At 46.7% G+C, this 16,852-nt stretch overlaps 1 protein-coding gene across 1 annotated transcript in view; it reads right to left on the bottom strand.

Moving 5' to 3' along the window:
* Positions 1-16,852, bottom strand: part of BCL2L12 (BCL2 like 12) — a 68,365-nt gene that overhangs the window by 43,170 nt on the left and 8,343 nt on the right. Inside the window, exons 2-3 of the mRNA XM_073602189.1 lie at positions 6,025-6,208; positions 3,318-3,949 (exon numbers count right to left, since the gene is read on the bottom strand). Coding sequence (XP_073458290.1) covers positions 3,318-3,949; positions 6,025-6,197 — 805 coding nt within the window. The 5' untranslated portion in view covers positions 6,198-6,208. The remainder of the gene's footprint in view (positions 1-3,317; positions 3,950-6,024; positions 6,209-16,852) is intronic.

Raw genomic sequence — 16,852 nt, 5'->3', positions numbered from 1 at the left:
TCCCCTCTGGGGAATACCAAGCCCTTCGGTCTGGTATGGATTTTAAGGGGAACCCCCTACGCCGAAAAAATGGCGTGGGTGTCCCCCCAAAATCCATACCAGACCCTTATCCGAGCACGCAGCCTGGCCGGTCAGGAGAGGGGATGGGGACGAGCGAGCGCCCCTCCCCCCCCCCTCCTCCTGCGCCGTACCAGGCCGCATGCCCTCAACATGGGGGGGGGGGGGTGGGTGCTTTGGGGGAGGGGGGCCCTGCGGGCCCCCCCCCCCCCCAAAGCACCTTGTCCCCATGTTGATGAGGACAAGAGCCTCTTCCCGACAACCCTGGCCGTTGTTTGCCGGGGTCTGCGTGGGGCTTATCGGAATCCGGGAGCCCCCTTTAATAAGGGGGCCCCCAGATCCTGGCCCCCCACCCTATGTGAATGAGTATGGGGTACATCATACACCTACCCATTCACCTAGGGAAAAAAGTGTCAATAAAAAACACAGTACACAGGTTTTTAAAGTAATTTATTAGGCAGCTCCGGGGTCTTCCCGGCTTCTTCTCCCGGTGTCTGCATCTTCTGCCGGCTCCACCGCTATCTTCTGCCGCTCTTTTGCCAGCGGTGGCCCGGACTTCTGGATCGTCTTCTTCCCTCTTCTCTTCCAGAGATGTTGATACGACGCTCTCTCCAGCTGGAATACTCTCTGAGCGCTCCGCAACGGACTTATATAGGCGGTGACCCCGCCCCCTATAACATCACAGTCCCGGGGCATGCTGGGACTGTGAGGTCATAAGGGGGCGTGGTCATAGGATGACATCACCACGACCCCTTATGACCTCACAGTCCCAGCATGCCCCGGGACTGTGATGTCATAGGGGGGCGGGAGTCACCGCCTATATAAGTCCGTTGCGGAGCGCTCAGAGAGTATTCCAGCTGGAGAGAGCGTCGTATCAACAACGGACTTATATAGGCGGTGACCCCGCCCCCTATAACATCACAGTCCCGGGGCATGCTGGGACTGTGAGGTCATAAGGGGGCGTGGTCATAGGATGACATCACCACGACCCCTTATGACCTCACAGTCCCAGCATGCCCCGGGACTGTGATGTCATAGGGGGGGCGGGAGTCACCGCCTATATAAGTCCGTTGCGGAGCGCTCAGAGAGCATTCCAGCTGAAGAGAGCATCGGGTCAACATCTCTGGAAGAGAAGAGGGAAGAAGACTATCCAGAAATCCGGGCCACCGCTGGCAAAAGAGCGGCAGAAGATAGCGGTGGAGCCGGCAGAAGATGCGGACACCGGGAGAAGAGGCCGGAGAGACCCCCGAAGTCGGAAGAGGACCCCCGAAGTCGGAAGACCCCGGAGCTGCCTAATAAATAACTTTAAAAACCTGTGTACTGTGTTTTTTATTGACACTTTTTTCCCTAGGTGAATGGGTAGGGGTACGATGTACCCCATACTCATTCACATAGGGTGGGGGGCGGGGATCTGGGGGCCCCCTTATTAAAGGGGGCTCCCGGATTCCGATAAGCCCCCCGCCCGCAGACCCCGACAACCAACGGCCAGGGTTGTCGGGAAGAGGTCTTTGTCCTCATCAACATGGGGACAAGGAGCTTTGGGGTGGGGGGCCCGCAGGGCGCCCCCCTTCCCCAAAGCACCCACCCCCCATGTTGGAGGGCATGCGGCCTGGTACGGCTCAGGAGGAGGGGGGGGGGGCGCTCGCTCGTCCCCACCCCCTTTCCTGACCGGCCAGGCTGCGTGCTCGGATAAGGGTCTAGTATGGATTTTGGGGGGACCCCCACGCCGTTTTTTCGGCGTAGGGGGTTCCGCTTAAAATCCATACCAGATCTAAGGGCCTGGTATGCCCCTGGAGGGGAACCCATGCCGGTTTTTTATTTAAAATTTGGCGGGGAGTTCCCCCTCAAGATCCATACCAAACACAGTGCCTGGTATTGGCAGGGATCCAAGTCGGATCCCCGCACCAGTGTGAACCCGGCTCGCAAGGTGTCAATCTCGTAAATAAAAGTGGCGAGATTGACACAATATCAGACAACAATAAAGAAGTTGACCAAAGGGTGGTGGTAAAGAGCTGAAAAACCATGTGATTTGGTGAAAGTTGGCTGGAAAAGTCCTGTCGTCTGTATGAAAGACAAACTTTTGGGCAACGCCCTTTGTACAAAAATCCAAGGGAAAGTTTGTACAAAGTCCTATCGTGTGTATGGGGCTTAAGACTAATTTCTCCAGCCCTATAAAGAAGAAATCGCTATACATACCTTTTTTTAAGCCACTCCAGTCCGGTCTCCAGCGGCGGAAGACAGCAGGACACAGCCGACAACGGTCGTGAAATGCCAGGGAAGTGACGTCACCCATAGACTTACTATGGGGCTTCCATTCCATACCTGTTTATGACAGGAACCCGCCCCCACTTTTGGAAGACCTTGTTGCAGCGAGGTCCCCCAGAAGTCCGGCCCCCCTCCTCCTTCCTCCGCCCCAGGCCATTCACAAAGGGCAGCGGCTGGGGTGCCGACATCGCGGGATCCCTAGTCAGGTAAGTGTCCTAATATTAAAAGTCACTCAGCAGCAACAATATTTGTAGCTGCTGACGTTTACATTTTTGGTGGTGGGGGGGGGGGGTGCTCTGAAAGGGGGGCATGACACAACATGCTCTGAAATGTGAACTTGTCCTTTAAGGCTGCTTTCACACTGAGGGGCTTTACAGGAGTTTTAGCGCTAGAAATAGCGTCTCTCCTGTCACTCCAGTGTGAAAATCCAAGCGCGTTCACACTGGAGCGGTGCGCTTGCGGGACGTAAAAAAAAAAAAAAAAAAAAGTCCTGCAAGCAGCATCTTTGGGGCGCTTTAGGAGCGCTCCTAAAGCACCCCTGACCATTGAAATTAATGGGCAGTGCCACCGAAGCACCTGCAAAGCGCTTCGGCAGTGGCGATTTGCTGCCACTATTAACCCCTTCATCGGCATCTAGCGGGGGTTAAAAGCGCCGCTAAAAATAGTGGCGCTTTAGCACTGACACCCGCCCCGGTGTGAAAGTGCCCTAAATGTGACATCCTCTGCATTGCACAGGCATTGTCTGAAAGAGTGTCCTGGAGTGAAACTCCAGAACAAAAGGTTTTATTAATAGCAACTGACCAGTTACAAGATGAGGTCGCTGCATTATTTCTGGTCTTCCATTTTTTTGTATTTTCCTCTTTTTTGACTACTGCAATATAGTAGAATAGGGAAGCCATATAATAATGGAAATAACAGTCATGTGCCAACTAAAAATAATATAAAAAAAAAAAAAATATATATATATATATATATATAAAAATATATAATCTTACCAGTTTTGTAATGAGAAGAGCTTTCTGACTCAGAGTAAGGCGTCACCGGTAAGAAGTTAGGACGCACTGGTGTTGTATCTGCCGCTGAGCTTTCATCTTTTATCTTCTTCTTAAACTTCAATTTCTTAAAAGAGAAAGATCGACTAATTTTTTTTTGAGTCCCTTGCTTCTCATGAGATTCAATGACATTTTGTTTTTGGTCTTCATCATGAAGAGAGATTGTGGATGCCACCACCGTACAGGCAAGCAGAGGATTAGGCGATTTCGGGCGTTTCAATGAATCCCCCTTAGCTACATTTTTCCCATGGTCTTCTAGTACAGATTCAATAGATCCTCTGGATTTGCTATGCACGCTTCCATTCTTCTCCTTTGGAGTAGTTGCTTTCTCCTTACTTTGACTGTGCTTTCCCAAGAGCTTCTTGAAGTTGGTTGTGAAGCCATGCTTGGTCTCTTCCACCCGACTTATCTCCTCAAGGTCATTCCGCTTCCCACCACTGTTGTGAGAGTGCTCCTCATTAAATGTCGGGCTGTGACTCCTTTCACCTTTATCCTTTCCAGACACTTTTGTTCTTCTGGGTTCAGCTTTTTTGCCTTTTTTTGTAACGCCATCTTTTATTTCCTCCTGACTTGTTCTAATCAGGAAAGCAAAAACACTTCTTTTTAGTGGTTCAGTAAAATGATAAGGAACATAAAATGACCAAGTGTCACATATTTATTTTTCCTAAGGCCTCAACTTTAGCTGCCCTATAGATGGTTCAAATATCAGTCGGTTCAGCAGGACACCGGGCGAGATTCAAACCATGTAGGGGCAGGCCGAATGTACCCAAATTGATTGATCGATCAACTTGGGTACAACCAGCCTGTAAGGTTTTTCATGCAATTATTGCTAGTGGCTATCATAGCTGCCAGCAATAATCCCGGTGTTCTCCCAGTAGGGACAGCTTTTCCGCTGGCAGAACACAATGGCACCGGGGGAGGGATTTCCTCTATCAACACTGACTGTGATGAGAGGGGAATGGAGCGATTTTCTGTCCAGTTAAGCGACTGGCCTCATGTGATACACAGAGATGAAATAAATCCTCCTACATACGTTGTACCTGTTTATCTGCAGTCTTACCTTCTGTACATCTGTCCAGAATTGATAAAGCTTCTCTGAGAGTTCAGGAAAAAGGGGGCAGAAAGCTGAAGTTACACTCTGCAGAGCTCAGTGAGGAGAGATCTGAGAACACACACCCCCTCCATGCAGCACACAGGAAGAGAGCTGAGGCTGTCAATCAGCTGGAGATGCCTCCCGTCAATATTTTTCTCTCTTGGTGTCAGGAAAACTTGTCAGAAGTGACTAGTGCTGATAGCAGAGGAACAAAGCAGCAGATAGAAATGACACTTAATGCTTTTAATTGAGACAAGTACACACTATAGAAGGATCTGCTTTGTTCATATTTCATGTCTGAGGTTTACAACCACTTTAACCACTCGCCGACCGGGCCATAGCCGAAAAACGGCTACAGCGTGGTCGGCTTATTCTGGGAGAAGGGCGTCCATGGACGTCCTCCCAGAATCTTTTTCTCGCACGCCCCCTGGGGCGTGCACCCGGGAACATCTGTGACCACCGGGTTGGCATCACGGTAAATGGCCGCTGATAGCGGCCGTTTACCACGTGATCGCTCCATCAATGACGGAGCGATCACATGTAAACAAACCGGCGTCACATTCGGTTCCTCCCTCTCCTCTCTGTACAGATCTGTACAGTGCGAGGGGAGAAGGGGAGAGATCGAGTGCTGCAGCGCTGTGGGCTGGATGTGTAGTGACCACAGCACTGATATGTGCCCACTCCAGCACTCATTCATCCATACCCAGCCATTCATACCAGCCATCCATGCTCAGCCATTCACCCATCCATCCATACTCAGCCATACATACTCATCCATCCATCCATACTCAGCAATACTCATCCATCCATACCCAGCAATACTCATTCAGCCGTACCCAGCCGTACCTATCCATCCCATCCATACCCATCCATTCTCAGTCGTACCCCGCTGTACTCAGCCATACTCATTCATGCTCAGTCATCCCATCCATACTCACCCATCCCCATCCACGGCTCATCCATACCCATTCATGCTCATCCATGCCACATCAGTTCTCATCCATGCCACATTCATGGCACTACAGTGTCTCACAAAAGTGTAATAGGTAGTCAAATTAGATGTGAAACTTATGCCCCTAGAATAACTGACGGTGCTCCCTGCATGTTGGGCCTCTCTATGTGGCCAGGCTATGTAAAAGTCTCACACATGTGGATCGCCATATTCAGGAGGAGTAGGAGAATCTATTTTGGGGTGTAATTTTTGGTATGTACATGCTATGTGTTAGAAATATTGTATAAATGGATAACTGTGTAAAAAAAAAAAAAAAAAAAAAAAAAAAAATCATCTTTACACATTTTTCAAAAACTTGTAGAAAAAAAAATGACACGTTCAAAAGACTCATTATGCCTCATAGATTATACATTGGGTTGTTTTCTTTCCAAAATGGGGTCATTTTTGGGGCGTTTCCATTGTCCTGGTGCTCCAGGGACTTCAAAGGTGTAAGAAACTGAAAATCCTCTAGCCTCATTGCCCTGCTAAAGGGTGTAAAATGTTTGCACATTTGGGATCATAGCCTGTGTAGTTGCTGTTTGAACAGGATCTAGTAATAGGCTTACCTGTGTGCGTACTTCTTAGGATCATGGTATACGCCCCCCACATGTCCTAGGTGTTTCGCCTCATCTTGACTTAGAGATCGTTTTAAAAAGGCTTCCAAAACACACTTTGTTTCCTCCTTCACCTTAATCAGGCTGCCATCATCATCTGCAGATTTGCCACTTGTATCCATCATACATTAATGCACTAAAATATAGAAACAAACAGATTTACATGACTGACACAATAATAGTAAGGTCTCACTTACAAATGGACTGTCAAATTGTTCCTATGTTATTGTCCTTGTACATGGGCGGCTGAGCCTGTTCAATATAAATGTTGGCGTCTTTCCCCCATCCAGGTGCAGCGAGCATCATCCCAAAGAATTTAATGGAGGTGTGCTGCTGTACTTGGGTAAATGGCGGTGCTATCATAACCTTTGTATTTTTACATACGTCTTTAGGCTGCACCACCATATACCCAAGGACAACAGTGCACAGCCATTTATATGCATGGAAGGCTATCTAGGAGAGATTCTGCAAAAGTACAATTATGAAAATATTAAGCCCCCCCGCACTGCTTCCACTAAGCCTAAGAGGAATTTCCCATACGTATATAAGCCAAAAATGCCCTAAAGTTCGAAAAGATATGGGGAGCCTGGGTAAAAATCGAAGTTCCTGACAATCTTGAGGTTCTCTTCCTAAGCTAAATCGATGTTGGCCGACACTAGCATGCCCCCCCCCCCTCAGAACAATTTATATTGTCAGTTCCTTGCCAAGCCAGATAGGGGACTAGGCTCAACATATACATATTTGTTTTTCTTGATGTATTATACGATCTATTACAGTATGCTTGGCTCGAGATATATCTCCTACATTGCACTGAACTGAAAATTGTGCCTTAAAAAGAAGAAGTCCAGCCTGGAATCATTCGATTCTGGTTCTCCTATAGGTCACAGGAATGCCATTCGTTTTGCACTCCTGTGACCCTGGTGACGTCACCAGGATCTGTCCAGGCACCGGATCATCCCGACGTCAGAAGTCTGGATCCGCCAGCTGCCTGGACTGATGGCAGTCTCAGCCTCTCAGCGAGCCGCTCCTCCACAGCTCAGCACTCCAATGAGTGTGGAGAAGGAGAGATGCTGACTAACAGGCAGCAGCTCTCTGCTCAGGGAGAGAACCGAGCCATTGACGGTGTTCAGTGGCTCAGTTCTCAGTGAAGAGGTGGCAGAGGTCAGTATGCAAGTATGAATATGGGATAAAAAAAAAATCCCATAATTCTCTTTTAAGCCCCTTTCACATGGGGCTGTCCGTGTAAGGACTCCGCTTGCTCAGCGTGGATCGATACGGTGATCCCCGCTGAGCCAGTGGATGACAGGTTCATCTCTGCTCACTGTGCAGGGACGAACCTGTCAGAGCTCTGCTCTCCTCTATGGGGGATCGGATAAAAACAGACCACCTGTCCATTTTTATCTGATCCGCCAGACGGATAGAAAATAGGGTTTCCATCCGTCTGGATTCAGCGGATCGGATATGTCACCACTGACATCCGTCGCTCCATAGAACTGTATGGAGCGTCTGTTCAGGTCTGCCTAAAAGAAACTGACAGGCGGATCTGAATGGTCCGCCCGTGTGAAAGGGGCCTAAATGTTTATTTTTTTTGTTCATTAATTTTCCTTTTTTGGACGATTTGTTTATTTCCCTTTGAGATAAATAAAAACGTTTCTGTTAAAAAAAAAAAAAAAAAAAAAGGGGGAGGAGGAATGTCCCAAACACCACACACCAGCATGCCCGACAGTAAGGCAGCCTCAGCCCCTCTCCATTCAGGCCACGCCTCCCAATGCAGGGGGCTTAATCATGGTCGGGGCGAAACATACATGGTGTGGCCTGGACGGAGCTGAGCTGAGGCTGCTTTTACTTATTGACTGACAGGCATGCTGGTGTGCGGCATTTGGGACATTTTTCTTACTGGATTTAGTGTACCAAGCAGGGATGGGCTTTTTCCAGCCAGAGACACTAGGTGAGATCTATGAAGGAGCCTGGAGCAGCACCTCCTGTTTTTCTGAATCGGGTTCCCCCCGCACTGCTTGTTAAGTCTAGAGGTAGATGAATGGGATGTAATTTATACTTCCCTTATTCCTCGCTCTTGCAGGCTTCTTCTATGCTGTGCGACTGGCCCGCTAAAACTTATTTTCTAAGGCGCTGTGGCTGGCGGTTGCACTGTGACATCATCAAATACACTGGAGGACCAATAGTCCTGTAGCGTATGAGAGGACAGTAAGGACAGCAGGGGCATGTCCACAACCCAGCATTACAGCTTATTTTTTTACCTCTAGACTTAACTAGCATTTAACCCTATGCGGTGCGGGGGGAGGCCTACTGCAAGGGTATTTCTTGTTTTGATCCCGGAGTTCAGCTTCAACAGGCAAAACTGGATCATTAGTGACATTTATAAACAGTGATTAATTCTCATTCTTTTAGGAAGTATCTATTTGCACAATCCATGTTTCCATTATGGCATAATGCCTATCAGTGACACCAGAGACTGTCTGAGCCTACAAAATTCCCTTATTACACAGGTGGAGGAGACACACAGATCAATAATCATCTAGGATATCCCTGGTACAGTATGACTCATGCAAATAAATCTTGGCACTTGGGATGATTATATTCACGGCACTGGGTGTAACTTCATGATGACAGCAAATACATTTTGCATATTTGCCCTTGAAAATACTTCCTTGTTGTGGCGAAACCGTTGGACATAAAAGTTTGCATAATATTAACGTAACACCTTTGTAGTTTAAAGTAACAGATGCAGAGTGACATTTATGGCCAAATAATATGTAAGCATTTACAAAGCTAGCTAAAGCTAAGCTGGGTATTCGCACATTAAATTATCGGGCTGAGCGAACATAAACCAACGCAGGCCATACACGGTTCCAACCGGCCGAGATTCGAACCATGGGCAGGCTGAATTTTCCAAGTTGATCGATCAACCAGCATGCCAGGTTTTTCCTGCGATTATCGCTAGCGGTTGCTATAGTCGCTAGCAATAACCACTGTCTTCTCCTTCCAGGAGAAGACAATGGAGGAGCGATTCTTGCATCAACTAGGTTTGTGTTGATGGGGAAAAATTGAGCAAAATTTCTTTCCTGCAACCCGGGTGTAAACACCGGTCCATAGGGATACATGGTCCATCTGATTAGGTAGGTTCGTTAAAAAAATTGACAGGGGGACCTGATCAGATCGCCAGTGTGAAAGGGGCCTAACAGATTCTGTTATCCATGCTATACAACACGGATGCAGGAATTTCAAGCAGTGGCTATTCTGATGGCCACATTAGAATACCTGAACAGTAGGCGAGTTGAGTGGAGTTGAATCTTAATATAGCGCGGTCTTACCCCGAAGGGTCTCGACGCGCATTTCCTCCTCCCGCCCCCTACACCGCCCAGCGCTTTAGTGAGCAGTCACTGGCTCTCTGCTCACAGAGCTCTGAGTGATCAGGGGTGTTTGATCGCTCAATTCTCAGGCTTAGAGCTGGCGGGGGACCGAAGCTGCATCCACCTAGGTAAGTACGATTTAAAAAAAAAAAAAAAAGCAGAACTTCTCTTTTAAGACAGTATGCACTATGCGACATAGTTACATAGTTAGTAAGGTTGAATAAAGACACCAGTCCATCCAGTTCAACCTGAGTGAGTGTGGGTGTGTGTCTACAATTATCCCCATTTTTATTTAAGGTACCCATATAGTGCCATCAATTTACGCAGAACTCCACACATACATCGCACACTCACAAGGAGCCCACAATCCAAGGTCCCCAACTAACATTCATATACTAGGGCCAATTTTGGACAGAAGCCAATTAACCTACCAGCATGTCTTTGGAGTGTGGGAGGAAACCGGAGTACCCGGAGGAAACCCACGTAGGCACAGGGAGAACATGCAAACTCCAGGCAGGTAGTGTCGTGGTTGGGATCAAACCAGCGACCCTTTTTACTGCTAGGTGAGAGTGCTACCCACTACACCACTGTGCCGCCAAATAAGCAAGGAACATAAGTAGTCTGCATTCTGGGAATTTTTCCCTGGGTGCATACCTTCCTAAAACGTAACTACCGGGTGCATCGTCCAGCCACAAATGCAGTCAGCCTCTCGTAGATTTTTACAGGCTGCCGGCAACAGTGGCTGGACGGAGTGCCTGTACCTTCCAACTGCACCTGAACACCAGGACTCCATGTATCGGGGGCCCAGTGTGCATGAGGCCTAAAGCTGCTCAACGACCCATAATGCTGGATAAGGAATAGCACCCTAAAAACCATTGAGAACTGGGCTCCTCTGCACTGGACAGTTACTGTAGATGTATATGCAGAGGTCATCAGAATTTTACCCATGGACAGAAATACAGTGCATAAGGCTCTGCTTCACGTAAGAAAAAGCAGCATCACAAGACAAAGTGATGATGTCATTATATTACACAAGGTAATTTAACTTTGGAGCCAGTGACAAACTCCTAATCACACCTCCGCTATATTACAACAGCAAGACCATATGGTCTATGGCACCAGTGCAGGCGAAACTGCTATAAAGGTTAAACCGAGATATGAACTTAGATTGCGAAACCAATAAAAAGAGTTTTCCTGTGACATCGCTTTTGCTCACAAGGGAATTTAACCTGACCATATTGTCACAGAAGCCATTTTTCAGAAATTATTATAAAGGTCTCCTTAGTGCTTTTGTTGCTAGGAAAAACATTATTGGCAGTCAGGTTCAGATAGACACTGATTTGCAAGAGGTCAACGCCTCCTCCCAGTCCTCATCCGTCACATCACCCAAATCTGACTCCGAGAGTTCAATTGATAAGCCTCTTCAGTGGCCGCAGGTAGCAAAAAGGTGGTTGTAAAACAGGGAGATAAGTTTCTTGGGATCACGGCCTGTAATCACGTGGACCAAATATACCAGTTCAAGGCTGGGGATGGAATTGGGAATGGAGAGCATGACGGAGTTGGAGATAACGAAAGAACACGTAGTTAGGTACAACAAAACTATCTTTCAATGCTTGGAATGTTTTGGCTATGACATGCAAGAAAAATATAACCCCCTTGAGCAATCCATATGTCGTGATCTGAAACAGTCAATAGCTCGGGCAGATGTGGGTTGTCCCCCAGGGGTGTATGGGAGTGGACTATAGGAGCTTTAGTGATGGTCATAGCCAGCTGCCAAATTTTACAGTGATGGAGTAGCATACCCATGTGAGACAACACACGAATACTATGAAGTAAAATTTGAAATGGGTGCACCACCAGGCGGGTGGTGGGAGAACATACAAGAGTGGAGTACCTGTTTCTGTCCTCCTGGTTAAAGTGAAAAAAATGAGAAAGCTGAGAAGCAATGTAGTATAGGGCTAGGTCAGGTAGGGCCGTGCCACCCAGATTGACAGGACACTTCCGATCTCGCCATGATCATTTGTGACGGAAGGGGCCCCGAATGAACGTATTAATAATGGATTCCAACTGCCTATTTTTAACGCCCCCATCCGCAAGCTTTAATGAGTCCTTACCAAGCTATTTTCTGCAGCATGTGAAGCTAGGCACTAAATCGCCAGCTTACCCCATTCAGCTGCTGCTGATCGTAGCACAGTTTGTAGCTGCATAGTCAGATATTGTAGTCAGCCAAGACCCTATCCACACCTGTGAATGTGCCCATTAGTGATTACATTGGGGGGGGGGGGTGGGGGGGGCTCCCACAGCTAATGCTGGCTGTTCGCATGTAATCGTTCATGGAGCGATATTATATGCAAATGCCTTATGTCCAGAACCACTAGGGTCTTTTCTGTTATAATAACCCTGCCTGTCTGCGTTTAAAAAAAAAGAAGATTTTAAAACCGCTATAGGCTGCCCTTACATGTCAGCAGGGCCACCCATGGCTCACATTTCGGCTAACCTATAGGAATATGCTGAAATTCAAGGTGCGTATGGCTAGCTTTAGGCCAAGTATGTACGGATTAGGCAGAAAATACGCCCAATGTAAGAAAATGAAAGCGTTTCATTTATGAAAAAACGTTGTACAAGCATGTGCTGATCCCCACTGAGCAGGCGGTTGATAGGTCCTGTCCACTCCGCTGTGCAGAACCAACACAGACACAGTCCCACCCTCCTCTATGGGGCAATCGGATGGAAACGGACCGCCTGTCTATTACTATCCGATCCGCCAGACGGATGGAAAAAAAGGACCACATCCATCTGTTTTTGGCAGACAGGATCGGATCGGATGGCAGTGGACATGTGTCCACTGACATCCGCTACTCCATAGAAGAGACTGCAGGGCCCGATGAGGTCCATCTGAAAAACTGACAGGCGGACTTGATCAGACAGCCCATGTTCACATTGAGGTTACTTTGAAAGCATGCTAGTTCACTTGAAGTAGCGCACTTTCAAAGTGGTCAGCAGGATTTCAGGTGCTATTAGATAGACATCTGTGCGGCTTCATGCACAGATGTCTATTGAAGTCGCACCTGAAATCTGCAAAAGTAGTGCAGAAACTACTTTTGCAAATCGGTGCAGCGCAGCAAAGTCGGCCCTTACCGATTGGAACGATGCCATTGCTGGCAAAAGGCTGCGACTTGTCATACGATTTGACAGGTCAAATCGCATGAAAAATCGCTCCAATGTGAACGAGGGCTTAGAGTTGCCTTACACAGGTCTTATTTTCTTTTAATTCTCTCACGTTTGTGACCATTAGATCTACGGACAACCCATAAACCATTTTTATACAGAAAGATCAGTCATTTCCAGAAATGTCATCGGGATCAGGTCACACAGTCGGTTAAGATGCATACATCATACTTTTATGTAAACATGAAATAAAACAGTAAAATATACAGTGCAAGTCATTTTTCTTCTTCTAAAAGTAGAGCCAGGTTACTCAATAATATTTTTGTTTTTTAGCCGTTTGCACCGTAGAAGAATGTCAGTAAACCTGTTTCTACTATCCTTAGAGCTGGATTCTGAGAAAAAGACGAAAGGTACAAAGCAAACTTTCCACACAGAGATACTACACCGGGTGTAGAGACAACTTCAAGGCCAAGACCTAACACTACAAAAGGTCAGCTGCTAAAATGGTATTACAATGCTGGGGGTAGGTGTCAACAGGGTACAAAATAAAAAATATAATATATATATATATATATATATATATATATATATATATATATATATATATATATATATACACACACACACACACACACACATACACTCATGCCCACAGATGTGTAATGGGCAGTAAACTTACAAAAAAAAATAAAATGTTGTTGCTAGGACAGGTGGTTTCTCAAGGAAATTGCTGTTGCCAGGATGCAGGCGCTTGTTGTACTCCAATAAAGTACTAAAGTAGTATTTGCACTCCACAGTGTACACATGTAAAAGTTATCACAAACATTTATATCGTACAATGTTAAATATATACTAACCACTGGACCACAGAAGGAGGGATTTTTTTTTTTTTTCTGAATGCAGCACAAGTTTACTGATCTTTACACATCCATGTGCACAGGACCCATTGAGAACAATACAACTGTCTTTAGATCCAGATTATATATTAAAAAAAAAAAAAAAAAGGGGGGGGGGGGTGGATTTACTAAAACCGGAGAGTGCAAAATCTGGTAGCAAATCAACTTCTAACTTCAGCTTGTTCAATTAAGCTTTGAAAAAAAAAAAAAAAACTGGAAAATGATTGGTTTCTATGCACAGCTGCATCAAAATTTAGCCCTCTCCAGTTTTAGTAAATCAACCCCATTGTCTTCTTTAGGCTACTTTCACACTGAGGCGCTTTACAGATGTTTTAGCGCTAAAAATAGCGCCTGTAAAGCGCCTCTGCTGGCACTCCAGTGTGAAAGCCCGAGTGCTTTCACACTGGAGCGGTGCACTTGCGGGACCTTAAAAAAAGTCCAGCATCATCAATCAGCATCATCAATCATGCAGCATCTTTAGGGTGCTTTAGGATTGGTGTATACACCGCTTCTAAAGCGCCCCTGTCTATTGAAATCAATGGGCAGCGCCGTTGAAGCGCCTGCAAAGTGCTTCGGCAGCTGCGCTTTGCAGGTGCTTTTAACCCTTTTTTCGGCCACTAAAAATGCCCCACCAGCGGCGGAAAAGCACCGCTAAAACAGCAGTAAAGCGCAGCTAAAACTAGAGGTAGGCAGGTGTAAATGGGAACACAAGTCTGTTTGCACAGCCTGTCCATAGGAATGCATGGACCTTCCGATTAGGTCTGCCTGAAAAACCAACAGGCTGATCTGATCAGAACGTCTATCTGAAAGGGGCCTTACATGTGCTTTAGGCTCCTTTCCCACGAAGGGTCCAATCAGGTAGGCCTGTCAGTCTTTCAGGTGGACCTGATCGAGCGGTTCATTCACCTCTATAGACCAGCAGGTGTAAATGGACTTGTATCCATTTACACCCCTCTACCGCCGATCCGATCTGCTAGGAAAAAAAAAAATAGATATGAAGGGCATCTGTCATCCTCTTCGATCTAGGCAGATCGGAGGGCAGTCGGGTGTAAACGGACAGCGGAATCTGTTTACTCCTGGCTGCTTATAGGGCAGAGTGGGCTTAAACTTAGCAGACACAGACCTGTCATCCACCCGCTCTTCTCAGCAAGTCTGCCCTGTGTAAGGCCCGCTTCACACTAGTGCGATGCCAGACATCGCATGGGATTCGCACCGCATTGCTGTGCAGATCACATCACAAACTGTATTGCTGAAATCGCATCACAGTCACACCAAAATGGTGCAGGACGCTTTTTTGGTCCACACTGGAATCAGATTCCTGCACTATTTCGCAGTGCAGTCTGCAAACCTATCTGGGGGTGTCGTTAACTTTACAATGACACCCCCAGCGGTTCGCAGATCTCAGTGTGAACCACTGTGCGATTCAGGTGCGATGCGGGAACCTGTACTGGAATTGCTGGGGTTGCGCATCGCACCAGTGCCTGAAAGGGGCCTAAGGGGCAGATCCTGCTTGCTGCATGTTGGAGGCTCTTTCATCAATGGTAGTTTTCTATGGTAATTCATGTAAAACACAACCTAAAGGCAACAAAATTAAAGCAAGCCTATGGGGCCTAAGCTAGTACACCATATTAGTTAGTGAACTTGCTGTATGTACTCCATAACCTACATAGATCTATGAACATCTGGGGCGTGCAGCAAATACAATCAGGTTGTTTGGCCTGTTGCATAGAAACAATGGGTGTGATGGCGTACATGGTTTAGTAAATCAGGCCACATAAATAAAAGGAGAATTTTATCTGGCACAAAGCACAGATCCATCTCAGATCTGTAAAGCTGGACATACACCAGGAAAATTTAGTTTGAATTTTTATAAGAAGATACTAAAGGAAACAATCATCAGAAAATTCCACTTTGCCATCGAGTCAACTCATTTCGGTCAAAAGACCTTAAAGCAGAACTTCACCCAAAAGGGGAAGATCCACATCCCCCCCCCCCCGCACAGGTCCCAGAACGCTGAGGAACCATTCACAAATCGCAGTGCTGCTAGCGCATGCACAGTGGGAATCCGGCTGTAAAGCCAAAGGAGTCACAGCTGGCTTCGCACACTAAAGATGCTGGCGCTGGGGACCTGGATACCGGTGAAGAACTGGCCCAGGTGAGGACAATCGATGGATCCCTGGACAGGCAAGTGTCCTATTATTATTACAGTATTTGTATCCGCTGACTTTTAAATTGTTTGTTACTAGGGTGAAGAACCTGCTATTTGAATGGAATCCCAGACTTATTAAACCAGTTTGTTTTCGGCCTACAACATCAGCATTAGGCTACAATCACAAGAGTGACTAGTCCCGGTGCGATTAAGGCTCCTTTCACACTGAGGTGCTTTGCAGGCGCTAAAGTGCTAAAAATAGCGCCTGCAAAGCACCCCGAAAGAGCCGCTCAATGCACTCCAATGTGGAAGCCCCGAGGGATTTCACACTGGAGCGGTGCACATGCAGGGCGGTCAAAAAAGTCCTGCAAGCCGCATCTTTGGAGCGCTGTATTTACCGCTCCTAAAGCGCCCCTTCCCATTGAAAACAACGGGGCAGCGCTACATACCCAACGCAAAGCCCGGCTAAAACGGCGCTATATTTAGCACAGCTGTACCGACATCGCTCGCACGCCTCAGTCTGAAAGTATTATAACAGCGGCAAAAGTCTGCTGATTCTGGCTGCTGTTTTTTCCCACCTGTGAGTGGCAAGCTGCAACCGCCAAGCCCTGTACACTTCAATGACGGGTTGCCGGCAGCTATCTGTGTCTGTCCACACAGCCAGTGATTACCTATGGTGATTACTGCTGGATGCACTTTGTGTGTGTGATATGTATGACTTTTCCTGAACGGAAATAAGATTGACGGTTAGAATTTCATTTATGCAGAAAAGAAACAAGAAAATGTTCCGATACTTTTTACAGACGCACCGAAACTTTGGCGAGCGAAAATGGTGTTTTGCGACATTTTGGCGATAAAGAAAAAAAGGTGCAGACAATGGCACCCAAAACGCACACAATTTTACTGTGCTTATGGTGTGTTTTTCATAAGTCATGTGACTCAAAAACCACATTAAAAAGGAACACAGGTGTGTTATTGATGCATTCTTGCTGCGTTTTCAATGCATTTAAAGGGGGTGGTGCTTTTTTTGGGTTTTTTTTTTTTTTTTTAACTGACCAAAAATGCAGCAAGCAAGATTTTTAACACCACAATGGAAACAACAGACCAATGTGAAGACATACATAGAATTTAAAGGGATGCAATTTTTCCTGAGCTTTTCTTGTGCTAAAGGTGCCGATAATGGCTGACAATAAATT

Source organism: Aquarana catesbeiana, linkage group LG10, assembly GCF_042186555.1.
Source record: "Aquarana catesbeiana isolate 2022-GZ linkage group LG10, ASM4218655v1, whole genome shotgun sequence".
NCBI classification, from domain to species: Eukaryota; Metazoa; Chordata; class Amphibia; order Anura; family Ranidae; genus Aquarana; species Aquarana catesbeiana.
The sequence above is the reverse complement of the archived record's forward strand: the minus strand, read 5'-3'. Positions and strand labels throughout refer to the sequence as shown.